Below are 26,741 nucleotides of genomic sequence, written 5' to 3'. Positions count from 1 at the left end.
AAGGCTTAATTTAACCATAAATAAAACCTTAGATTTGTAGCAATAATAAATCTACAAGCCCCAAATTCAATTTATGATTATATTTAAAGTTGGTACATAGGTATAGAGCTAGAAGGACAAAGGACGTGTCTATTCTAGTTCCAAAACGGCAGTACGGAGTCGCGCGTTTTACACCGTCGATTTTGCAATAAACGGTTATGATTGACTAATATGTCACTATCACGTTCTACGAAACGCAGGACAAGGGACGCATCTATTCTAGTTCCAAAACGACAATACGGAGTCGCATGTTTTACACCGTTGATTTTGCAATAAACGGTTATGATTGACTAATACGTCGCTATCACGTTCTACGAAAAGTCTGTTTTGGAGCCAAAATAGTTTCGACCAAAGACAAGAGATAAGAATGATGAGAAAAATGAATTTGGAAGATTTTTCTCCAAGCAAAGGGACATGGGGCCTTCTTGACTTTTCTAAGCTGATTTCAATTACACACTCCTCCATGTTAGGAGAATGTTGTAGGAATATTTTATTGGACATTTTGGTGGCCTAATTAGTTCCGCATAAAGGAACACAAATTACATATGAAGGGTGTGCTTTTGCCCGAATATTCCCCCAAAGATTTTCAGCGTGGGAATATCGATTGTAGTGCTTATAAGTTGTATGGAGCCTCCAATGCACAAAATATAAAGATGCATTTAATAAATTATTTTCAAAATTACAATCCTTGTACGCACTAGATGACCACTATAATCTTTTTTTCTAATGAGCAAATTGTTTGACCCTGCATGATGCTTCTTTTAGTTGCGAACGTTATAATACAATATCTTGAATATTAAGATTATATATGAGAAGATTCGTAGTGTTTAGTTTGTGCTTACCATTCAATGCACTGAAATTAGCTAAAATGATTAGATGTTGTAATATTAGTTATACTAAAATTAAGTATATGTTATAATATTATGAATTGGAAGGGAGAATCATCATTGTAGACGTATAAAAATGACCGTATTCCTAAATGAATATTTAATGTTCATTTTATTTTCATTCCTCTATTTAGTTAAATCTAATTTAATTAAATCACTCACATTCTTCTATTTAATTAAATAAATTATTCAATTTATTTATTTAAATTCACTCAACCCCTTTTATATCATTTAAATGAACAAATCATTTTATTTAATTAAATCCCTTCTCTCTACTTTTTAATTAAATTTACATTTAATTAAATAGTCTACCCCAATTAAATCAATCTAATTTATTTAAATCCCCAACTTGAAACCAAATTGAAATAAAGCAATTTATTTCAATTAAATCCTATTATTCCTCACCCACTTGCATTTTCCTACATCTCCCACTTGCATCCTAACCATCTTCCTAAATTCTTTTAGAACCCATCTAATCCTAATCAATTAACCTAAACCCATCAATTATCCATTTTCCCTAAATTTGGAGTAAAGTCTTCAAAAGGCATTAAAACCTTTATGCCTTCAACAAGCTAACTTGTTGAATAACTCCAAATTTGGAAGGACTCTTACAAATTTGTCCTCAAAGTCTTCAAACCATTAATGGTTAACTAACCCTTAGTGGTATGGTTAGAGACTTTTTGCCTAACTTAACCCTCATCTAACCCAAGGGTCTCATCAAGCATTCATTGCTTTGACCATGGTTATCCCTTTAACCTTTGCACAAGAGTTTACCCCTTGGGTAAAAGCTTTATCCATTGGATAACCCTAACCTAACCTTAACCCTTACCTTCTAAGGTAACCAAGAGGTCTTCTCAAGCATTTAATGCTTCTTACCTCTCCTCTCAAGCAACCTTACGTTGACAATTGTCACCATTTCATTGGTGGAAATTGTAAACATGGATTGATAGCTTTCAATCCTGACCCTTGATTAACTCCTCCAATCTTGATCATCCATTGCCCTATTTTCCCTATAAATAGAGCTCTCATTCCTCCATTAAAAAGATCCAATCTTCTAGTATCACACACTCAATTTTAGCATGCATCTAGCCTCTCTTTGTAATAGGAATTAATCTAATAAGCATTTTAGAGCATTTTTATTATCATTAGCTTAAATCATATAAGTAGTATATCATGTTAGGGTAGTATTGTTACTAACCTTGTCATCTTATAATCTAGTTTAGCTCATTTGTATAATCATGCATATATAGGATGCATTCATGTTAAAATCAATCTAAAGCATCCCTCGTTCTTGCATTCGTCATCCCTAAGTCACTTTGCTCAGTGATCTGAGAGCAAAGGCATTGGCTTGAGGGACCTTGTGAGATAGAGAACCATGGAACCTACCTTGGGAAGTTGAGTCATTCCTCATGGCTCCATAACTTGCACCAAGAAGTCATGTGAGTGTGTGGACAAGTCCTTTGGAATATTTTCACATTTTGAGCTCCATCGCCCTGCTTTTCTTGCACATAATCATATTATAGAATAATTTTTCGGGAAGAGGATTAACAACTTTTCATCTATCTTGTGGATCTTTCATAGTTAGAGGGATAAGAATCCTCATTGTGGTAGTAGAATTATAATAGTAGCTTTAGTCCTACTTTGCATATTTCCATGTGTCATGCTTCATTTAAACACATAACAACCTTTCATTGAGCAAGAGGCGACAAAAATCAATTGCTATTATCAAAGAAACTCCATTAGCAAGGAGATGATAGTAGAGTGTTCTACATATTGTGGTATCAAGCAAAGCTCTAATCTAATGGTGCATAATTTCATCCTCCAATGATTGAGAATCTCTTTTACATATTAAAACTCTAACACAGCCTTCTTTTTTTGGGCCTGGATTAGTAAAATTATGTAAGTAATAACACCATCTTTTTCAAAAGATAAAAATAACAATCAATAAATTTATAGTTAAAAACAAAACCCGTCTAACTTTTTATAGTTGAAACAACATTAATTCCATGCGCCACACCATCATACACCTCAGTCAGAATATTAGACATCTCTCAGTCGGTTCTACCACTTGTCCTCACAGCTCTACCTGCTCCACCTACCAATGTCAAATCTCAACGCCTTCTATAGGAATCAATTAGTTATGTTCATATCAGACTTTTCCCTCCAAATCTACAATTTAAAAATTGATTCATTTTGTCTCTTTGAGATATGGTCTATAGCAGATTGGTTTTTTTATCCTGAATCGATCATCTACATAAAATAGCTTTTCTTTGGTTTCCTAGATGTTTGTTGTACCGAGTTTCTACTTTTAGCAAACTAAATCTGCCTCACAGATTTGGTCCTAGCACTGTCGATCACCTCGAACCCTTCAACTTGTTTGCACCAGATCCTCCATTAATGTCTTCACCATCCTACTGTCTAGATTTTATCACAACATCATCTTCAGTGCTTCAGCTCACCTGTTTGACCACCTAGAACACACATGTCATCATATTCTTCGTCCAGATCGCTCTGTCAATCCTAGTTGGCATCCTTATGGACCTTTGAAAGTATCGACTCACAAACATGGCTGCAAAGTTGGTTACAATCTTCAAATATGTCGGCAAAGTAACCATTCATCTTTTCAACAGGTGATATTTTTATTCGCTCCGTATAGGCCATGTCATCTAGTCAAACTTGGTCAAGGCTTATGTGGACTATCGGACTGCCTGGTGGTAGACTTGTAAATGCATCAGGTTGACAACAAACACCTATGTCGATCAACTTTGTCAACTGGATTTTTCTTTCTTTACGTTCATCATCATAGTTGTCTCGATGTTGATTTCCCAAAGCTCCATCGGTATAGAATTAACTATCGGGTTAACCTCTTGTCTCTATTTCGCCTTTACAACCTATCTCGATGACCTTGTGATACCTTTGGTCTCTTTCGTTGGCATTGGTTATTTCGATGGAAAAAATCACCTTGATTCCACTTATCGCCATAGGCTATATCGAGCCACATTCTCCATGTTGACTGACCATATCGACATAGGTTACCCCTATCATAAACCATCAAGCAAAAACAACTATCATTGGAATAGTCATCATTATCGGTATAATAAAAACATGTTAGATCGACAGAATAAGTTGTTTCGATGATATACTGTCATCTCACCCTTTATCGGCATAGGTATCCCGATACTCAAACTTCGCAGTAAAAAAACTACATCAGCATAGGTATTCCGAACTCACAACTCCACAATGATAAACCCCATCGACGTCACTGTTTTGAGATCATAACTCCATAGCAATAAACCCATCGACATAGGTTACCCTAAAGTGCATACTCTACAATGACAAACTTCATTGGCATAGCTCTTTCGAAATGCACATCCATCGGAACAACTAACACTATCGAATTAGCTTTTGGACTCTATCTTGTCAAAACAAGCCTATCCTGATGACTCTACTTGAACCTGTATCAACATAGTTACTCCGACATCAAAATCCACAGTCCTTCCACATATTGGCATATGTTATTCCGATGACCTTACTAGGGAGTCTTCTCTTTGTTCTCCTCTGTCGGCATAGCTATCCTGAAGCACATACCCATCAGAATAGTTAACATTATCGGCATAGAGGAAACTAGTCATTCTAAGTTCAAAAGCTACTCTGATACACCTACTCAGTCTCCTTGTCGGCATACCTATTCTGATACAATGATATCGGGTTATTTTACTCTGTCGGTGTTACACAAAATTGCTATACCGCCTTTGTCGATTATTCCGACAGGTACTCCAAGTTATTGTTTCAGCTTAGCTATATTGATATATTGATATGGGAACAATGTGGTCTATCGATATTACATGAAAATGCTACTCCGCCTATGTTCATCTATTTCGGTGCACATCCTCAGTCCCCTAATCGGCATAGCTATTCTGACACAGTGATTGTCGAAGTAGTTAACACTAGCGACATTACTTGAAAATGCTACTTCGCCTTTGTCCGCTATTCCGATGTGTAGCTAGGCTCTGGTTTTCGGCATTTCTACCCCGATCCAACAAACCACATACTTTGCACGACCCGATATCGACCAGACTTATATCGATAGCATTTTCCACCATGCGACTCGGTATTGGTATAGTTATTCTGATACAACCACTTCACCTACACACCACTTAATCGACTGAGTTATCTCGATATAACTTGTGATGCATATTTATCAGACCATACTGAAATCGGTATAACCTAGTGGAGTCTTGTCGATATACATGATTTCTTGTTTTTCATAACCCTAACACTAGGACATCCGACAGGAACTTCATAAACACATCATATGGCATTGTGGGAGTCTACAACAATTCATCAACCTGATCCATCGACCTGATCACTGTGATCTCTCCTACTACATCTGCAGCCTGGTTGACATCCCTTTGAAATCTCATCATTCTGCATCAACTCTGCCAACATGAACTAATTTGTTGCTACTTCTCAACCCTGCACACACACATGTTGACATCGATGCCAACACAAGTTCCATTGGAAATGGTTTTTCAATAGATATTGCAATTTTTTTTGGCTAGGTTGTGTGTGAATTTGGATGTGACTAGTGAATTGTTTAATGGCATATTTTTATGATGACATTCCTATACTATTTGACATGTTTGTTGAACTTAGAGTTTGTCTTTATCATTGTGGAGTTTTTTCTATGCAAAATTAATTGTAGTGATTGAAGTTGTTGAAGCCTAACTTTGTGTTATCTCCATGGCTATTCTTTCAATAAATTTTGTGGGTGTTTCCTTACTCAAACACCCCAATATCAGAGCTTGGTCCTCTATTTCCAGAAGCCTAACAGCTTGAGGAAGATCTTGACACTAGTAGAGATGAAAAATCTGATAAAGCAACTAGAAGCAGCTCTCTTAGACTATGATACAGAAAAATTGAAAAACATCAAACTTGAAGATGATCTAAAGGCAGCTCGGGATATCATTCAGGCACTTCAAGAAAATTTTACCATTGCAAGAAATAAGAGAAGAGAACTAGGTGAAAAGATGCAAAATGAAAATGATGAAAAGGAATCACTTAATGATCAGATATGCAAGCTGAAACAAGAGAACATAACAATGAAGAATGAAATGTAGGACATGACTATGAGATTCTGTAAGGAAATTGAAGATAGGAAGAAGAATGAAGAAGAGTTGACTAGAAGACTAAATGATGCAGCAAATGAGAACACAAGACTTAGCTATGAAAATGACTTGTTGAAAACAGATCTAATGCATAGACAAAATGATTCAAATGAACTAATGAGACAAAAAGAAATCTTAGAAAGAGAACTAGATACTGCAAATTAGTACAAAGAGAAATTCAAGAAAAGCTCAGAAGAACTTGGTGACTTATTGAAGAATCAAAAACCTAAAGGTGACACTTGTGGAATTGGCTTTGAAGTTGGTGAAAGCTCTGGTACTGCAAACACACAGGATCATAACAAACCGGTAAGACAACCTACTACTTACAAATTTAATGGAAAATTCTTTAACTGCAATAAGTATGGTCATAGAGAAAATCAATGTAGATCTAGAAATTATCAGAATATCAACACCCCCACCAGTCAATGTTCAAAATGCAACAAAGTTGGTCATAACTCTGAAAATTGCAGAATGAATGTGAGATGTTATGTTTGTGGAAGATTTGGACACTTATCTAATCAATGTAGAACACAAACCAGCATAGGTTATGGGAAAGCTATTCAGAAAAATAATGTGACTTGTTATGCATGTAACAAGATTGGACATATTGCAAAATTCTGCAGAAGTAAAGCATCACCGGCAAACAACAAAATTTCTAGTTTGAAAGGAAAAGAAAAAGTTGAAGAAGTTAAGAATGAATTTTCAAAACAGTGGATCAAGAAATCAGAACTGAATATGGATAGGAATACTCCTCCATCGGCAGAATAGAGTAGCACTCCACCGATAGGAGTCTCTTCATCCAATTGAAGAAATTTCTTTGAGGGTTTGGCAATCAATGTGAAATATGCTATTATTCCCTCGATTGATGGTGAAAAGTAGAAAATTACTTCTGTAGTCACATAAATCTGTCCACTTAATTAAATGAATATTTAATATTTATTTGATTATTTAACCATCAATTAATAATTAATTAAATTAATATATTTAATTAATTCATCTTAACCCTCTTCTCCTATTAATTAAATAAATTATTCAATTTATTTGATTTAATTCACTTAACCAAATTCAGACCATTAATTAAATAAATAAATCATATTTATTTAATTAAATCTTCTCTCACATTTAAATAAATTAATATTTATTTAAATCCCCCAAAATCCCACCTCTCACATTTAAATAAATTAACATTTGTTTAAATCACCTTTATCCTCTACCCACTTGCATTTTTCTACAAATGCAAGTTGCACAACTATTTTAAATAAATCATTTATTTAAATCACCTTTATCCTCCACCCACTTGCATTTTCCTACAAATGCAAGTTGCACAACTATTTTAAATAAATTATTTATTTAAAATCCTATTTATCCTCACCCACTTGAAACCTTTAATGGTTTCCCTTAAAGTCTTCAAAACTTGATGGCTTTAAAGTTTTCAAACTTGATGGCTTTAAAGTTTTCAAACTTGATGGCTTCCTTCTATAGTCTTCTTAAGCCTTTAATGGCTTCCCTTAAAGTCTTCTTAAGACTTTAATTGCTTCCCTTAAAGTCTTCAAGCCTTTAATGGTTTCCCTCAAAGTCTTCAAGCATTTTAATGCTTTATCTTCCTTTTTCTCATTTAAATAAATTAATATTTATTTAAATGTTTATCCAAATGCAAATTACACCATTTAATTGAAATAAATGATTTTATTTTAATTGAAAATACCAAAATTCCTCCCACTTGCATTTTCCTACAAAATCCACTTGCATGCCTAAACCCCTTCTAGATTCTTCTAAACCCTTCCTAATTAACCTAATCCATCCCCTAAATATTGTCACATTCCTAAGCAAATTGGAGTCACTTCTCAAAGACTCCAAAGTCTTTGAAAAGCAATTAATGCTTTGTGTGTTCAACAAATTAACCTCTAAAGTCTTCCAAACCACTTATGGCTCTTACATGACCATTAATGGTTAATTCCACTTGCACCCATGGTTAAGGACTTTGACTCCTAACTTAACCCTCATGTAACCCATGTGTCTCTTCAAAAAATTTATTTCTTTGACTAGGGTAACCATCATGTCCCCTCAAGCATTTAATGCTCCTTATCTCTCCTCTCAAGCCTCCTCATGGTGACACTTGTCAACATGGGATTGGGTTGAAAATCTCACATGGATTGAATATCTTTCAATCCTAACCCTTGTTAAGATTGCTCAATCTTAACCCTTCATTTCCCCATTTCTTCTATAAATAGAACCCTTCTCCTCAAGCAAAAAAAGAAGCATTAGAGTATTGTTGTTATACTGGCATTAGCATAGAGCTTTCTCATAGCATCACTATCTACACTTGCATAGCATTTGCTCATCATATTCAACTATCTTGAATCTCCATATGGCATCCATGGCTAGTGCTAAAAGCTGAGAGCTACACTCATTTGGGACTTGGAGAGGAGAGGAACAAGGGAGGAGCAACTATGAGCATCTTGATTAGCTATTTTATTCTATGTTTATATGCTTTCTATTTCATGCTTAATATCTCTCTTGATATGCCTGTTTAGGATAATCTTTTGTTGCTAACACTAACGTTTGTTTCTTGTGCTCTTGTGTGTGTTGCCATCAAACAGATTTTCTAATCCTTTTTGCAGAGCATCAACTTCTATACCGGCAAATAAAGTTAAGTGACTACTTAACCGGCATACATTAAATGTGGTAGTTGGAGAATTAACATTATAAATTAGTGGTTTTGGCTCCATTTGACTTCACCGAGCATTCAAACATTAGAAGAGCGCAAAATTTCCAGAGCTAAGGCATTTCGAGCAAAGAGGCAAGGCATTTCAGCAATCAATCTTTCCAAAGGCAGAAAAAGGTATTTATAATCATGGCATCCTCCTTTGTACCTAAATTCATAGCAAACCCTACTGTTGTGGAAGTGATCAAGCGCCCTAGGCCCGTATTTTAGCTAGTTCCTGAGATAGCAAAGAAGGATGATAATGTAGGTGTTTTTTCCCAAATTCCCAAAGGAGTTGTTTACGTAGAAGACCCTAGAATTTATATCCATTGCCATATAGAAGAATTAGGAGATGAAGAAATCAAAAACATGTACAAAACTGTTATATGTGATGATTCCGGAAATGTGAAACATGAACATAAAATTGTTGAAACCCTAGGATTCACTGAAATCCTCAGCATTCCGAACTTTCCTAAGGAATTTATTAGGATAGTATTGAGCAAAGTTCATGGTGCATTCTTTTGGTTAGATTCGGTTCACAAAATTACCAAGGAAGCTGTGAAAGCTATAACAGGGTTACCTTCCACCGGTAACAGACCGGACAAGACAAAGAAGGTCTCAAATGACCTAGTAACAAACCTAATAGGTGCAACATCCGACAAAAGGTCCTTGAGGGTTAATGATGTAACCAACATAAATGTAAGATTCATTAACATGATTCTAGGTTACAAAGTAACTCATACAAACAGACTTAACTCAGTCTCCAGTTTATGCATAAAAAGTGCACATGATATGGTAAATGAGAATGTGAAAATTGATGTATGTGAATGGTTAAAGGATGAATTGATTGACAACTTAGGGAAAATCAAGAAGGATAAGAAAGGAACATCTAGATTTGGCAACTTACTTGTATGCATAATGCTACACATAACCAAACAGGTGCCCGGTATAGGTATCAAGAACCTTGGATTTGACATATCGGTAGGGAAACAGTTATCAGACTTGTTCAACATGAGTGAAAGCAAACAAAAGAATATTGATGAGTATTTTCAAACACTAAAGGCCAGAATGAACTCTAGAGTCAAACTGTCACAGGAAATTGTTAACAAATACAAAGATGATATATGTTTTGTGATTAAAAAGGATGAGATCTAGATGGAAGCAGTTATCCCAAGAACAATTTGGGTTACTGAGATGGGTTATGAGACCGATGATCACATCATTGAAACATATGCAAAAGCCCTTCTGGATGCACCCAAGGAACCTAAGGAAGAGGTCTTTGGTAGTGCTGAAACCATTGAAAGCCAAATTCAATCTAAGAAGAGAGTAAAGAAAGTTGAAGCAACTATGAGAAGAGGTTCAAGACAAGCAAAGGCTATCAAAGAAGATGTACTGAAACAAACTGGTATCACTAAGGATGAGTTAGTAACATTACAGCCTGAAACTCACCTATCACTGGTAGAAACTTCTTCAAAGAGTGATATGCCTACAGCATTTAAAAGAGTTGTAAGAAAAAGGAATCCTTCACCGACATCCACCCTCGCCTAGAAGAACCAGGCAAAAACAACAGGCAGTGAGGTCTTCAGTCAAGAAGACAACTCCAAAGAAAAAGCTAACACCAAAGAAGAAAAGGACTCAACAAAACATTGCCCCAATTGACAAACTACTGAATGAAATAACTGAGGAAGGAAAGCTTAAGAACATAGAAAAATTATATGATACACTATCAGCTAATGAAAAAGAGAAAGTTGAAAACAGTGTTATTTTACACCTGGATATCTATAAGAAATTCTTAATGCAAGTTGTAGATGAACTACCAGATTAACTATTCAAGAGACTGGAAGCAAGAAGACAAGTTGTTGTAGAGCTTGATAAGAAAATTAAAGTTGAAAAATTACTTGTTGTTTACCCAGTTAACTCACCAAAGGAGATAGATGATCTAATTGCAGAAGCCAACCAGTCAGTATTCTCTATTGCACACCGGCATATTGCACTAATGGTTGGAAGGGTAAATGAGGTAATAGAAGAAATTGAAAATGCATGGGATATATTCCTTGTTGAGAAGGAAAAACAGGAAGAGTGCAGAAACCCTAAACCAATAAAAGTATATCAGAAAGACAAGGACAAAGAAAAAGGAAAGGTTGGTGGACCTCCTAGTATCAAAATAAGAGATAACTTATCCCCACCGCCTCTGATTACTCCACCGATAGCAACAACTAAAGATCAACCGGTAGATGAGAGTATGGATATAGAGGATACAAATCCTAATCCTGAGGTACTATACACAGTTGATGTTGATACTAAAAAAATCAACATTATGATAGTCCAGGACACAACCGGTAACACAGATATGGCCAGTGAGCCACTGGCAACTGATAACATTGATAACACCGAAGGGAAAGAGGCAAATGATAAAACAATACAACAAACAGAGAGACAAGCAAAGCAACAAGCTCTGAAACAGCAACAGGGTCATGTGGAAACAATGCCACCGACAACAGGAGAGAAACAAAAACCTTTTCTTAAGGAAATGGAAACACAGACTGACCTACCAGAGGTCACTACAAGCATGGTTATTTCCACCGGTGGAATTCAAAATGTTGGTTCCTCCTCTACAAGATATAAATCAACAAATGTAACTGAAGTTCTTTTGGACTCCATTAAGAGAATAACATATTGTAGTTCACAGGTACAAGAAGAAATAAATAAACTTGCTGACAATTTTGTTAATTCACCTGATACATTATCAGTTTTTGAGCAAAAGATAACTAGTTTTGAGGAAGAATTACTAAAGCTAGAGAGAGAAAAGGAGAGAATAATAAACAAGGCTAAGAATCTGAGATTAAGACTAAGTCCAAGACTGGACTATCTAGCATCCTTGAGGAAGAAAATATCTGAGACATTAGTACAAGGACAGAAAACATTGGCAGAGCATATGCAGCACCTCACCGGTACAGTTCAAAGAATAGAGGCAGCAATAAAAGACAGTAAGAAATTTTTGGAAAGCATAAATTTGGTTTTGCCGGATCTTTTTCAAATTGTAACCACCTTGTTACAAGGTTGAGACAGAAAACTACAACTCTATTGACACTTTGACAACCTTTGTCATTGATACCAAAGGGGGAGTAGTAGTATGAGAAAATAATCAGCAAAAGACTTATCTGCTCAGGGGGAGCTCACATATTTTTGGATTACAAGTTTTGGATACACTTTTTAAAATTTTCTCATGAGTGTTGCCATCAATGCCAAAGGGGGAGATTGTTGGCATATGCACACTCCAATGAGACATTGTAGGTGATTGAAGGTTTTGTCATTGATGGCAACCTTACAATCCTATGACACCGGCAAGGCATTCCACCGACACTAGCAAGATCAGACTCTACACCGACACCGACAGTGAAAGGAAGCATACTGACACAGAGGCCGACAGGATTTTTGTTGTAATATATTTTTTTTATTATTGTAAAAACATTGTACGCTGACTTGGCAAGATGTAAAATGACTCTTATATAAGAGAGTTCATTATAGAACATTGAGACAATGTAGGATTATTATGGTAGAATTTAATTAGGTGAAATAAGGCAGGCCTATTATGCAAATTATAGGTTAAGGGTTTATGTAAGAAGCAGAGCAGAAACCGGTACTAGATCTGGCATTATAGATGCTATTTTGAAGCAGTACAAGACACTGGATTTATATAATCCATTTTGTAAGTCAGTGAGACTTCCCATTTTGTAATTGAGCAGTGAGCTCTAGGCACTTGGCCTTCCTGCATGTACAGGCCCCTCTTGTAGCAGTAATATTCTCTTATTGGCCAGTAAGTGAATATTGTGGGTCACAAATCCCACCGAGGTTTTTCCCACACCGGGTTTCCTCGTTAAATCTTTGTGTTATGGTGTGTTTTTCATGTGGTTGCTTTTATCTTTGTTTATTGCATTATTTCTTGTTTACCGATACACAGTTTTAATATGTTCTACATGTTTTAAGTTAAGAAATTTAATACACTGGTTAGATACTGATTCACCCCCCCCCTCTCAGTATCTGTGGGAATCCTAACAAAAATTATTAATGCATTAAACAATTCCATTATAATCTCTTGGTTCGATGGACCTCAAAATGGCAACTTTTTGTAGAGGATTGGTGAAAATGGCTAGGAAAAAACATTAGCTCCAGATTCACATATTTCCTTCTTCATGACTCATAGCCCAACATCTAAAATATACTTATGTTCTTAATGAAAAAGGGGTTGGTCATTTAATTTTTTTTATAGAAAAGGGTCTAGAAATGTATGAAGTGTCCATAATTTTTATTAGTTTTCCATGATTAGCATTTTACTCAAGGAACTTGTGGAGAGATAGCTATAGTAGTGGATGTATGTAATAATGCATTTAAGAAAATAGTTGTAAATGCTTGAAAGGTTTTAAAGAAAAAAATAATAGCTTTCTTAGTATTTTAATTTTTTCTTCACCATATTTGATAGTGTATATGTAATATAGATATGATAAATGACATAAAAATTTAATTCAACGCAAACTACTTGTGTATTAGTTACACTCTTGTATATTATCATATTTGCAATCAGATTGTATTTTCTTATGTTTTTTTATAACTACATTTGACTTTGTTACCCAATAAGTCATTTGTCTTGAGAATATAAAATCATTTACAACATTTCATTTTTCTCTTCACCATATTTGATGGTGTATATGTAATATGGATATGATAAATGAAATAGAATTTTAATTCAATGAAAGCTAGTTTTGTATTAGTCATTTTTATATTAAATGGGAGTATTTGTAAGTTTGATTGTGGAACATTAAATATACATTCTTATATATTATCATTTTTGTCTTGTATTTTCTTATATGTTGTTCTAATAACTACATTTGACTTTGTTACCCAATAAATCATTTGTCTTGAGAACATAAAATCATTTTTAAATAAAAATCAATACTTTTAATTAGTGATCTTATGTGTTGATGCAACCATACAATAAAAAATGAACATCAGCCTCGTCATTTTTATAACAACCCACTTGTAATATTTTGAAAAAGCATATTAAAACTAATCAATATAATTTTAAAAAATATGTATCTGGATTCTATATTTTGATCTTTACAAAAGGGTATTTTTAATTTTTTAAAAATCCAATTCAAGACTAAAAAATTATCTAGTTCCAGGGGAAAGTTTCAAAAAAAATGAAAAGGAATGCGGTGGCTATATATATATATATATATAGTTTTAGGCGAAAGTGTTTTGGGCAAAATTGTTTTGACTGGAACCCTTTCACTGGAAACTATTCAAACAAATTTTGCACTGACCAAAACTTTATAAAGGATAAAGTTTGAACTTGGGTTTCGGTTAAAATCCTCTCATGCAAACCATGGCATGTGGTTTCAAGCGAAACCCTTCCAATTGGAACCTTTTCAATTAAAAACAAATTGGTAGAAACTATTTAGCTAACCTAAAGTGTGACACAATTACATTTTTACCCAAATTCCTTGAAGTGGTCATATATAAACATAGGTTTGAGGTCAATTCTATGGTTTTAAAGTAGAATAAGAAAATAATAGTATCATCATTTCTTAAATAGAATTCTAAATATTTTTAAAGTGAATTATCCCTCAATACACCCAAGGCCATTAATTTTTAGCAAATATCTCAAGTAATTACAAAATATAAATTATATCACTTTTTTAACATCATGAAACATAATTTTATGAGGAAAAAAGAATGTAGATTTCATTACATAAAATATATTCTAAAAGAAATAAATAAAAATAAGAAACATTTTATAATGGTAGCCTTAGTAACACTATTCCAAAGCCATTTTCAGAGGTAATTTAAAATTTTGAATGGGGAGTTTAGGTGAGAGTTGTGGGCAGGGAGATCAACCAAGGAAGTTTCTGACTCAATTCCCTGGTAGTCCCCAGGGCATGCATCATACTGGATAGGAAGGGGAAGGGACAACAGTTTGCTAGCGAGGAGACACAGTCATTTGCCATGAAAAGGGTTCGAAGACTTTGTCGTCTGTCGATGCTAGGTTTTTGTCGAATGTTGTCATTGGTTTTGGTGCGGCTATGTTCGTCAGCAGAGGCGGATTGGTGAGGCTCCGAGGTCATAGAAAGGGAGACGAACGTTTGATGGTGGGTTCATTCCTATTGCAAATGTCATCTATGTTAATCGAAAGCAGAGACATAAGAGGAAATTGATCATAATGTTTATGTTTCTTCCACACAAGGTCTGATATGTCAGATTAGGGGTTTTTGTCCTAGCCTCCCTCGGCTGCATACCTGGATCTCAGAACATTGGATGAGCCTCTTATTACTGATAAAGTTCATATTTTCCCATGGCTAAGGTGTTTTTTATTGCAAAGTTTGATAATGCTCAGGATAGAAATAAAATCTTATGTGATCATTATTTTAGCTAGGAGGACGGATTTTTTTTATGATTGAGCCTTGGCACTCTGATTTAAACCCTTCTTCTGAAATGTTTAACAAGATCCCGATTTGGGTTTAGCTTCCTAATCCCCCCCTTCATTTATGGGTTGATCCTATTTTAGAGGAAGTGGATGACATCCTTGGAGATTTTTTTATGGTGGATGCTGAATCATCTGATATTTTTCACTCCACCTTTGCCCGCATTCTGGTTGAAATGGATGTTTTAAAAGGGATGCATGTTGGGATATTACTCAAATCTTCTAAGGGTTGTTGGGTTCAATATTTGGGCTATGAAGGGATTCCCTTCTGGTGTAGAAGATGTTTTAAAATAATTCATGTGGCTGCACAATGTGGATTTGAGAAAAAGGCAATGACGGCTACATGGTGGAAAGGTGCTTCTCAACAGCATTATATTGTTGAGAAGAAATCTAAGCAACATAGGATTTTTTCTCAAGTGGTTGTGATGGACTCATAGGGTCTTGGAGCATCCTCTTCGAATGTCACAAATGGTGGGGTTGTTGAATTTGTGCAAGATTATCATGTTGAAACCCCTAAAGAGAGAGAGAATGGGCATCAGGCTACAATTTCAGGTGATAGTGTTTTGGCTATCAAATCTGGTGGCTTTTCTAACATTGCCATGCCTATAGGGAGGAAAAATGATGATATCTCTGAGACAATGGAGACTCTTTTTGCAGGCATTCATTATGAGGAAAATGGTGGTCTTTCGTTGGCTTGGCACGATAAGGTAGCACAAGTGGAAGAGGGTTGGATTTCTGTGAAGGGTAAGAAAGCTAAGTTCTCTAAGCCCTCTTTTGATATGACTCTCCTCTCTCACAAGAGTATCTCTAAATGTAAATCTTGATGGTTCTTGTTGGGGGTTGGCTTTAGGCTGGTTGTTGGATGTTCTTTTTGTAGCTTTCATTTTTTGTTGTGTGAGCGTATTTTTAAAACCCATGTATATGGCTATGGGAGTCAAAACTTTCCATGGTTGTCTGGTGCTTTTACGTTCCTTTTGTTAGGACAACTTTCTAGTTGAGGGTTCCATATCCAATCAAAATCTGATTGTAAAGGGTTTTGGGTCCCTTCAAAACCTATTTTTACCTTAATCAAAAACATTTTATGAAAAAATTGAATGTAGATATAAACTTACAAAAATAAATGATTCATGATCAAAGAAAAAAATAATGTAACACTACTTTTTAGTAAAGTATAAATAAATGTATACTTTTATATGTATATGTATTTGTATATACGTATATACATACATACATATACATATTATTTAAATTCAACAAATATTTATATTTTATAGTTATAATGTTAAATGTAATTATTTAAAACATGATATCTCTTTGATTTTTTAGTTCATAAATTTTTTATATAAAATAAAATATTAAAATTTATTATTAAATACTTATCAAAATCTAGTAAGAACTTAAATGTACATCACTTTAATTGAAAAAGCATGAGGCATTAAATATTTGTAAAATGGGAAAGGTGAAACTTAAATTCACCCTCATTAATCAAATATCCTTAATAAAACCTCTTTATTTCTCATGTTATCATTCTTCTAAACTTTCTTTTACTAATAGGTGGAGATGATATAAGTGCACAATTTTATTTATATATAATTTTTTTTTTATCAAAACATAGTGAATACGAGTATCTTTAATCATAATTATAATGTTAGATTATTTATTAGAAAAATTCAAAAATTATAATTTCAATAAAAAAGAATAAATATATTAGAATTTTTACATTATGACATAATCATATATCTATCTAAATCTAATAGAAATTAAGAACATGTTAATCTAAATTAACTTCTTAAACAAAGACGTACTTACAATATTCTAACATCGTATTAATTCAAACATGAGAAAAAATATGATACATAAAGAATTCATTAAAAAAATAGATGAATAGATTAAATTCACTCTTATTATTTAATAATTCTTGGATCAAATATCTCTCTTTCTCATGTTGTATTTATTGTAAGCTATTTTTATTAATGAGTGGAGATCATAGATGCACACAATTATACTTATATATAATTTATTGATCAAAATATATTGAATATGTGTACCTTATAACCATTATTATAACATTAGATACAACTATCAAAAAATATATATCCATAATTTTTTCAATTCATAAACCCTCAACAACAAAAAAAATCCTAACATCAAGAATTCGTGGAAAAGAGAATAGATGAATCTTAAATTCGCCACATTAATCATCAAATCTTCAATCAAAGATCTCTCTTTCCTACACAATCACTTTTCTTTTATTTTATTTTTTAATTAAAATTAGTCAATACTTATATCTTATAATCATAATTATAATGTTAGACATAATTACTAAAAATGTAGATCCCAACAAAAAAACATAAATATATTTTTCAAAGCATGTCATGATTATAATATTCTTTTAAAATTCAATAATAATGTTCATCAAAATGATTGTTTAGAATATCTTACATCAGATTAATTTTTAAAGCATGATACATTTAAAAAATTATTAAAGAGAAGAATTTTAAGTCTCCCATTAACCAGCAAATCTCAAACCAAAATCTCTTTTTCCCACACTATCATTCTTGAATCACCTCATCCATTATCTTATGAATTTTTCTTTCCACGCTAGGTTCTCTCTTCTATTATTACGTATAGATAATTATATTAATTGTAGTTAAACAAATAATCAAATGTTTTAAGAATTTAATCTTTAAAATATGATGTTTTTATAGTAATTTATATGATTTGAGGTATAAAAATATAATAACAATATAAAAATTTAAAAATTTGTCTTTTCTTTATTTCTGTTCTATTATTAAAAAAATTTGAATAAAATTTTTAGTAAAATTAAAATCAACCTATTATATCAATTTTAAATTTAAATTTCACAAATTTTAAATATTTATCTATTAAAATTAAGTTGTAGTCAAATCAATAGTAGGCTGATCACAAAGGGGTCAGTAGTTCAATTGGTAGAGCACTCCACTAGAAAATAGAAGGTCTTAGGTTCAATTCCTAACTGGATCATATGAGCTATAACTCAATATGTAGTATTAGAACTAGGCTAGAAGTCTCAAGCATGCGCATTGTGGCTTGGGGGAGGTCTAAGTCACACCAAAATTGGAAATGTACTAGCTGAACTTAGTCGAACTCAAGGGAGTGTTAGAAATAAGTTAGACTGAAATCAGCAATGTACGTGGGGGAGGGCTAAGTTGCACCGAAATTGGCAATGTACTTGCCGAACTTGGGGGAGTGTTAGAAATAAGTCACACCAAAATCGGCAATGTACAAGCCGAACTTGGGGAAGTGTTAGAAATAAGTCACGCTAAAATTGGCAATGTACTTGGGGGAGGGCTAAGTTGCACCGAAATTGGCAATGTACTAGCCGAACTTGGGGGAGTGTTAGAAATAAGTTACACCAAAATCAGCAATGTACTAGCCGAACTTGGGGAAGTGTTAGAAATAAGTCACGCTAAAATCGGCAATGTACTTGGGGGAGGGCTAAGTTGCACCGAAATTGGCAATGTACTAGCCGAACTTCGGGGAGTGTTAGAAATAAGTCACACCGAAATCGGCAATATACTAGCCGAATTTGGAGAAGTGTTAGAAATAAATCACACCAAAATTGGCAATGTACTAGTCAAACTCGAGAGAATGAGTGTTAAAAATAAATCACACCGAAATCAACAATGTACTAGGTCAACTTAAAAAGAATGTTAAAAATAAGTTACACCGAAATCGACAATATACTACCAAACTCTTGGGAGTGTTAGAAATAAGTGATTCAGGTATATTATAACTTAATTATTCTATTACTTCGTAGATGTACCATTGATTGTTATCTCGAAGTAGATTTTCTCATATAGCTGTCTAGCAGGCTCGAACTAAGGTATAACCTAGTGAAGCGGTATCCTCGGTAAATATATAATGTAAATTCCTGAAAATGGCTGTCATATCTTCATAGTAGCACTACAATCTTCCTTCATAAGTCGAAGTTTTCGGCCCATCATTCGTCTAAAACTAGAGTGGGCACCATCACTTCTCAAGTACCATCGAATCATCTCATAATTGCCTGAATCTTTTAGGAAGTATATAGGTCATCAATGCATCCAAGACCATTACTTGTTGGTAACTACAAAATGTAAATCATATCACTAGTTAAGGCCTTGAATCTAGAAGCCTCCAGTCTCATCACCTATCATTTCACGAGGGAGTATCTAGTGTACTGCACCGACTCCCACTAGTTACAACTTTCCAAAACACTATCCTTTTTACATATTCGTCCATGGACTTCTGCTTGTTTTTACTCTGGGATTCTTAGTTACTAGAACTTACCCAAGTAACTAATGTAAAAAGGTTTCAGTGCCTCCAATTCGAACTCCATAAACGCCATTAACGATCTCTCTAATTGGGTTCACTTCAGCTTTTTCTTTCACCTAGGCTTCTCATGCTTTCTAGTCAAAACATAAATTCTAACCCATAAGTTCAATCAATTTGTGTTGTCTAGTATTCCAATAGGTTATGGAAAGAGTATCTATATGAAGAGCCTCATGTTATGCAATTCATCATCTTCTTTTAGTCTGATAAAAGTTTAAGAGCACTGTTGTCTGAAAACTTCACAAAACTTGAACACAACTTTTGAATAAACAAAAACTTATTTTAGACTCTGGAAACTTCATATCAATCTTCCAGGAGTATTGATTACTTATGCAGCAAATAGAGATGCATCGTAGGGTGGGATGGACAAACGAATCAATACTACAGCAGTTACACAGCCTTCCCAGAGGCTATGGCAGAAGCTCACAACCAGCACCAAGGGAGCTTGGTAGACATATAATTTCTCCCTATGACTTTCGTTACAGGTACTTATTACTTTATTGCATTCATGGTTTAACATCTATTTTATTGGTTTGTAGTGTTGGTTAAATTTCTTGCTCCTTAGAAAACAGACAAATCAGAAAACATTTAAGGGTGGTCGAGGAGAATTGAATATGCACTACATGGAATTGAGATAAGCTACTTGAGTGATTTCACTATAGAGATGCAGATAACTTATTATGAATAGGCTTGCTGTCTGTAAACTTATTTGTTTGTAAAGTGTGAATAGGTTCATAATAAAAAAAATTGAGTTGAAATGATGTAGTGGTAAGGCATATAAGACAATAATACAGCTCAAGACTGAAGACAAATTCCATTACCTTTCCTTTATCCGGTGTATAAATCATGTAAGCTCTTTATTCACCATAGATTTTAAAGAACCATTATCTTTCTAAACAATTCATTGTTAAAAGTGAGACTGCAAATTAAAAAGAATGATAGTATTCTTATCATAAATATGGTTGGAATGATGATAGTTCAAAAGTGTTTGTTGTTTCTAAGATTTTGTGTCTGTGGAGAAAAACAAGGTGCTCTCTAATCAGATTACTTTATTTTTTAAATATGAAGTTTGGGTGCAGTAGATTGAGTTTGAAGACTCTTCTATTATTTGTCATTATTGTTTTGAAGTGGGTTAAACAATAAGAACACCATTTAATTTGAAGAAAAATGGATCATACTCCTACAATTAGGGAATCTATTATTTCCTTTGAGGAGGTGGAGAAAGAAGACAATAAAGAGAAATCTCTTGTGGATAGTTCAATGTTGGATTCCTCTTTTAAAGCTTTGGGACTGGAAGAGGACTCTCTATATGATCTTATGTATTTTTCTTGTTTCAAGAAAAGAAGTTTAGAAAAAAAGGAAAAAAACCTTTTTACTGTAGAATAGAAACCATTGAAACAATTTTATAAACCATTCTGAATTTGAATTGGTATTTTGATGTTTCTTGACTTGTCTTTTGCTGTCCTACTGTGCTGCTTGCTTAATCAAAAACATCTCCTTATCAAATGAAGCCAACAAAACAAGTGTGAGAAAATTTCACTAATTTCACTGATATGGCAATAGTAATGGATGTGCAGGTGGTGGCAGAATTTTCTAATCCCATGGGTGATATACTCTGCTTGGGTTTCACCTTTCGAAGCAGGATTCTTACTACAACCCATTCCACTTCTTTCTACGCTCAATAATATCATCAATGTATTCTTCACCATTGATATTGCCTTGACATTTCTGGTGGCTTACGAGGACAAGCACACATATTTGCTCGTAGACGATCCTAAGAAAATCGCTTTCAAGTAAACAATATCACAGGCCTTTCATCAATACAAGTTTATTCTATCTATGTTAAGATTTTACTTCTCATCCAATAATGGAAGTGAATTGCAGGTATTTGTCGACATGGTTCATCTTCGATGTGTCATCAACTATACCATTTCAAGCTCTTGCTCTACTCTTTACAGGGAAGTATGCCTCGGGTTTAACATTTAATTTGCTTCACATACTGAGGTTTTGGCGACTGCGAAAAGTCAGTGCTCTCTTTGCCAGGTATACCAATGTTTTTTCGTTTCTCCATTCCCAAAACTGGCACCTTTTTCTTACCTTACAACAGACAATCTCCTCCAAATGTAGAAGACATATGTCTAGAAGAAATAAAATGAAAAAAAATCAACTGATCGTTGATTTTTCTTGTCTGTGGCAGGCTTGAAAAGGACATCAGAATAAATTATTTCTGGCTTCGATGTGCTAAGCTCATTTCTGTAGGGCATTCCCTGAGTATTCATTTGTACTAGTTTCAGTAAGATTAGTTAATAAATGTCTCCATATTGGAAACACTGGTGATAAAAGCATGAAGAATTGATTAGATGTACATTTTGCAGACAACCTTTTTCTCAATACACTGTGCCGGGTGCTGCTTTCATCTGATTGCATCACGCTACAAAGAACCCCACAACACATGGATTGCTAATTCCATTAGTTCTAATATTAGTGAGATCAGTCTGTGGGAGCGTTATGTGGCTGCAATTTACTGGGCTCTCAATACTCTATCTACTGTTGGTTATGGAGATATTCATCCCCAGAATGTCCCCGAGATGATTTTTGACTCAGTTTACATGATTTTTAGTTTGGGTCTCAGTGCTTACTTGATAGGCAACATGACAAACCTCATTGTGCAAGATTCAAGTAGGACCAGAAGATTTGTAAGTCCTGAATATTTTAAAATGTTCTCCTTTCGAAAATGATTTCAATCTATAGATTTAAACAGCACATTTTGAGTTTTGAATTGTTTAGATGATTGAGAATCGAAAGCCAAATAAGACCATTGTTGAGTTTCTTTTTTCTTTGTTTAATGTTGTTATTAATGCAGAGGAGCATGGTTACAGCAGCTTCAAACTGTGCGTCGAGAAACAACCTTCCGGAGGAATTGCAGAATCAGATAATAGATTTCTTGTGTTTGAAATTCAGAAGTGAAGGATATCAACAAGAACATATACTCGACTCTCTCTCAAGTGGCCTTCGTTTGAACATTCGTCAGTACTTGTTTTTGCCTATACTAGAGAAAACTTATCTATTTCAGGGTGTTTCCTACAGTTTGCTGCTCCAGTTGGTAAGTTTGAGTATGATTAATTCACAAAACATGTAAGTTAATTCACAAAACTTAGCCTAATGATTCATTATTTATTTGTAGGTATCAGAGATCCAAGTTGTCTATTTTCCTGCCAAACATGATGTTATTCTGCAAAATGAGGCACCCACAAATCTCTACATTATTGTCTCGGGAGCAGTGGTATCATATTTCACAACCTTCTTTTTCTTTGGATAACTGCTTCAATTTTTTCACATTTAATCCTTCTACTTCTGATTATGCTTATAATTGAATCCTAATGCTATTTATTTCACAGGAATTAATAGTTCAGAGCGGAGGAGTTGATGAACAAGTGAGTGGCATTGAATTTCAGAAGCTTGAAAAAGTGGATATGGGTGATATCTTTGGAGAATATGGAGTGTTATGTAATAGGCCTCAACCATTTTGGGCAAGAACGAACAAGGTTTCAGAGCTTCTAGTGCTTGGGCGCAAAGCACTAGAGGGAATGTTGGAATCGTATGTTGAAGACAAGCAAATAGTCATGACAAATCTATTTCAGATTTGATCTCAAGTTCAACCCTGTTTTTCTTTTCCTTAATTATAATCATCACTTTACTCAAAAAACTATTTCAGATTTGATCTCAAGTTCAACTATGTTTTTCTTTTCCTTAATTAGTAATCATCACTTCTCTTAAAAAAAAAAAACTCTTCTAATCAGAAGATTCTTCTATCACAATTTGGAAGATTTGAAGGAAGTGGACGAGGTGTTCACTCCACCGACATGTAACATCATCTCTGCCGTATTATCTCCTTAATATTGACTGTGGCAGAGGTATAATAGAGTATATATATATATATATATATATTACATATGAATATTTGTAAGATCTGTAGCAATCAGCAGAAGCAGCTGTGTTTTCAAGGGTAAGATTTAAATAAATTTAAAATTTGCTTATGTATACCGTAAATAAAATATTTTTTAAGTAGTTGAATAGTTTGTATATTTAAATAGATTATTGAAGATATTGAAAGATATTTTAAATAAATAAGTGGTTGTTTATATTGAAAGACATTTTGTTGAAGTTTATAATTAAAAGGCCTCCATTAATGGAGATGAATAGCGATGGGGTTGGAATTAATACCAACCAAAGCATTAACGGTGGGAAAAAAACATTCTGCCAAGCCGTTCAAGGGCTCTGCACGACATTCCCAGACGAGGCGAAATTTGAACCAGAGGTCCCTCATGATGTAGCAGCAAGCCAAGCCCGCGAAGAAGGTGAGGTTGCCTCGGCTTCAAGAGTTGTCATTAAACCTAATTCTTCTATGACTGATTGCATTTATAAGGAAATTTCTAGGCTTAGGGATTCTGCGATTGTTTTAGAAGCCCTTGATGTAGATAGGATGTCGTCTAGGCAGTATTTGAATAGATGGTTTCAAGATACTTGGTGTACAAAACTTGGCATTCATTTTTCTTTCTGTAGAATGTTGCAAAAAGGGTTATTCCTTATTTTTTTTAATGATAAAGAAACGCAGAGGAAAGTTATCGATAAACAATTTTGGAATGTAGGAAATGCCTGTTTTAAGGTCATTCCTTGGACCCCTCTTGCATGTAACGAGGACATCATGGCACTCTCTAACCCTAAATGGGTAGTTATTAAAAATGTTCCCCCATTCTTATGGAACTATATTACAAAAATTACCGAACCTCTAGGCAAAGTAACTAAAATTGACTCTTATGCTGCCTTATTACCCCATATGGATGCGAGGGTACTCATTGCTTTCAATCCTGGCTCGACTTTCCCCTCTGGAATAGATATATGTATTGAAAACCAGTTATTTTCATGTCCCTTAGAGTATTTGGGGGGAATTAATGCATGTCATAAATGCAGAAGAAGTGGGCATTTCCTTAAAAAATGCCCTCTGATAGGAGGGAAAAATGTTACCTCTTCCAAGAGAACCTCTGTTCGAAACCATCTACACTCGGCCTCGGAAGACCCCTCGAACCCTAAGCAAACTGCCCCTACTCCCCACCTAGTACACCTTGAACCTTCATCTCTTGGCCCATCCATCAATACACAGCCTAACTCTACTAACCCACCACCTCCACTCGAACCTAATCCCCCACCATGTCGCCCACAAGATTGCCCTAATCCATCCAGTGCTCCTCCCTTGATTGCCGAATCTTTACTCAAGTATCAAATGGCCCTGAAAAAGGCTAATTTGGCTGTGAATGATTCTAATCCACTAGTGTCTGATATAGCTAAAGTTTCCACTAATAAAGGTGGACCCAGAACTCAAAATGCACAACAAATTGTCCTGGAAAAATTGAAAATGGTTGTAGAACACAGAAAACAACTTGAATTATCAATAAGTAACCAAAAAAAGGAGATTGAATCCTTTACCATGCCCTTCCTCCAAGAGTTGATTGAAGGGGAGGATTGTGGTGCTCATGATACCACCAATGCTACCGATGTTGTTAGTTAACCCCCTCAGGGATCTGAATGTAGGGGTAATTACAACCTTCCTGGGGAGATGAGCAGTCCTCCAATATCAAATACTCCCTTGGAGATCGAGGATGGGGGTGAGGAAGCACCACACCCCACCAAACCCCTTGAGCTGACATCTGATAACATTGATGGGGAAATGGGGCTTACCGTTCCCCCTTCCGACCAACCTCTAGAGAAAGATCATGGTACTGGACCTGGGTTGAAGTCTGACGAAGTTGTGATTACCAACAATGATGGGGATAATCCATTTTTCCCAGATCTTAGAGCTTTTGATTTTGGAACTAATAATGAGGGAGAAGACCTAGCTGGAAATAAATCTAAGAAAAAAAGGAGGAAAAGATCTCCTAAGGCCGCTAAAGAGACTTCAGTTAGGAAGGACTCATTGGGACCCGAGCAGCTATCTGAACTTAGGAAGAAAAGAGGTAGACCACTCTCAACAGTGGCCTTTGATGCCAGTCACCTTTCTAAACCTGAGGAATGGCCTAAGTGCTTCGAGGGGTTTAAATCCCTAGTGGACACTCCTGAATTAACCTCCTAATGTTGAAAACCATCCCATGGAACATCAGGGGACTTGAGGCCCCTGACAGAAAATATGTAGTCAAAAGATTTCTAAATATGCACAAGGACATTGATTGCCTTATGCTCCAAGAGCTAAAATCAGTGGGATTTACCCTAGAAGTTGGTCTAAAATCCATCTGGAGGGAGGCCACTCCCTTCTACACCAATCACCCTAAAGGAAAAGGTGGAGCTGCAATCTTGTTAAACCCTAAATGGGCGAATAAGGTCACTAAATGGGGACAATCCCCTTGTGAAAGGGCAGTATGGGCTATCATACAGAATGACAATTCCACCTTTGGCATCTACTCAATCTATGCCTCCAATGACTACCGAGAAAGAGGGGCTATGTGGGAATGGCTTGCAAATTTGGAAGACATCCCCTGGCTCTTGGGAGGAGACTTCAACATGGTAATTAATGCACAAGATAAATAGGGAGGAAACAAGGTTGAGTGGAAAGGTGCTGAGAGAATACAGTGGGAAAGGATGGTTAACAAGATGAGACTGATTGATCCTTTAGCAGGAAAGAAGGGAGAATATAAATCAATATGGTACACCTGGTGTAATCACCAACAGTATAATAAGAGAGTCTATTGCAGACTTGATAGATTTTATTTCAACAAAGACTTCTTCGAAACTGTTAAAAATGAGGAAGGTATTCAATATGTTGTCATACCATATACACTACCAGATCATCATCCTATTATGGTTGGGTTAAAGATAACTGATAGTAGAGTGGCCCCACCAAACCCTAGTTCAAACATTAGAATGAACACTAGTCTACTAATGGATGATGACCTGAAATGTGCCCTGTGTCTTGTCAGGATGTTTAATAAATATGGCAATAGCCAATTGTCCAACATTAACAGATGGAACCAGAATGTTAAAACCTGGACCTCACTCTGCCAGGCTGTGGGTAAAAAGGAGGCTAAGGATACTAGAGCCTCTGAATTACAATTGCATAGTGT

General features: G+C 34.9%; 1 protein-coding gene across 1 annotated transcript; it reads left to right on the top strand.

Annotated features, from left to right (window-relative positions):
• The first annotated feature begins 19,655 nt into the window (after window positions 1–19,655).
• On the top strand, window positions 19,656–23,565 carry LOC131074262 (potassium channel KAT1). Its single transcript, XM_058010846.2, has 8 exons — window positions 19,656–20,114; window positions 21,207–21,422; window positions 21,514–21,672; window positions 21,827–21,884; window positions 22,005–22,325; window positions 22,493–22,732; window positions 22,814–22,912; window positions 23,028–23,565. Exons 1-8 carry the CDS (start codon window positions 19,960–19,962, stop codon window positions 23,274–23,276), a joined length of 1,497 nt encoding a protein of 498 aa, XP_057866829.1. The 5' UTR covers window positions 19,656–19,959; the 3' UTR covers window positions 23,277–23,565.
• Window positions 23,566–26,741: the final 3,176 nt, after the last annotated feature.

This window comes from Cryptomeria japonica, chromosome 7 (assembly GCF_030272615.1).
Source record: "Cryptomeria japonica chromosome 7, Sugi_1.0, whole genome shotgun sequence".
Classification (NCBI taxonomy): domain Eukaryota; kingdom Viridiplantae; phylum Streptophyta; class Pinopsida; order Cupressales; family Cupressaceae; genus Cryptomeria; species Cryptomeria japonica.
This window is presented reverse-complemented; position numbering and strand designations above follow the sequence as displayed.

Excerpts from the sequence above, each read along its gene's own strand:
- LOC131074262 (XM_058010846.2), top strand. The coding sequence starts at position 19,960 with ATGCAGCAAATAGAGATGCATCGTAGGGTGGGATGGACAAACGAATCA. Across the intron at positions 21,673-21,826 it reads GTCAGTGCTCTCTTTGCCAG|GCTTGAAAAGGACATCAGAA; the intron begins GTATACCAATGT and ends TGTCTGTGGCAG. Across the intron at positions 21,885-22,004 it reads GATGTGCTAAGCTCATTTCT|ACAACCTTTTTCTCAATACA; the intron begins GTAGGGCATTCC and ends TACATTTTGCAG.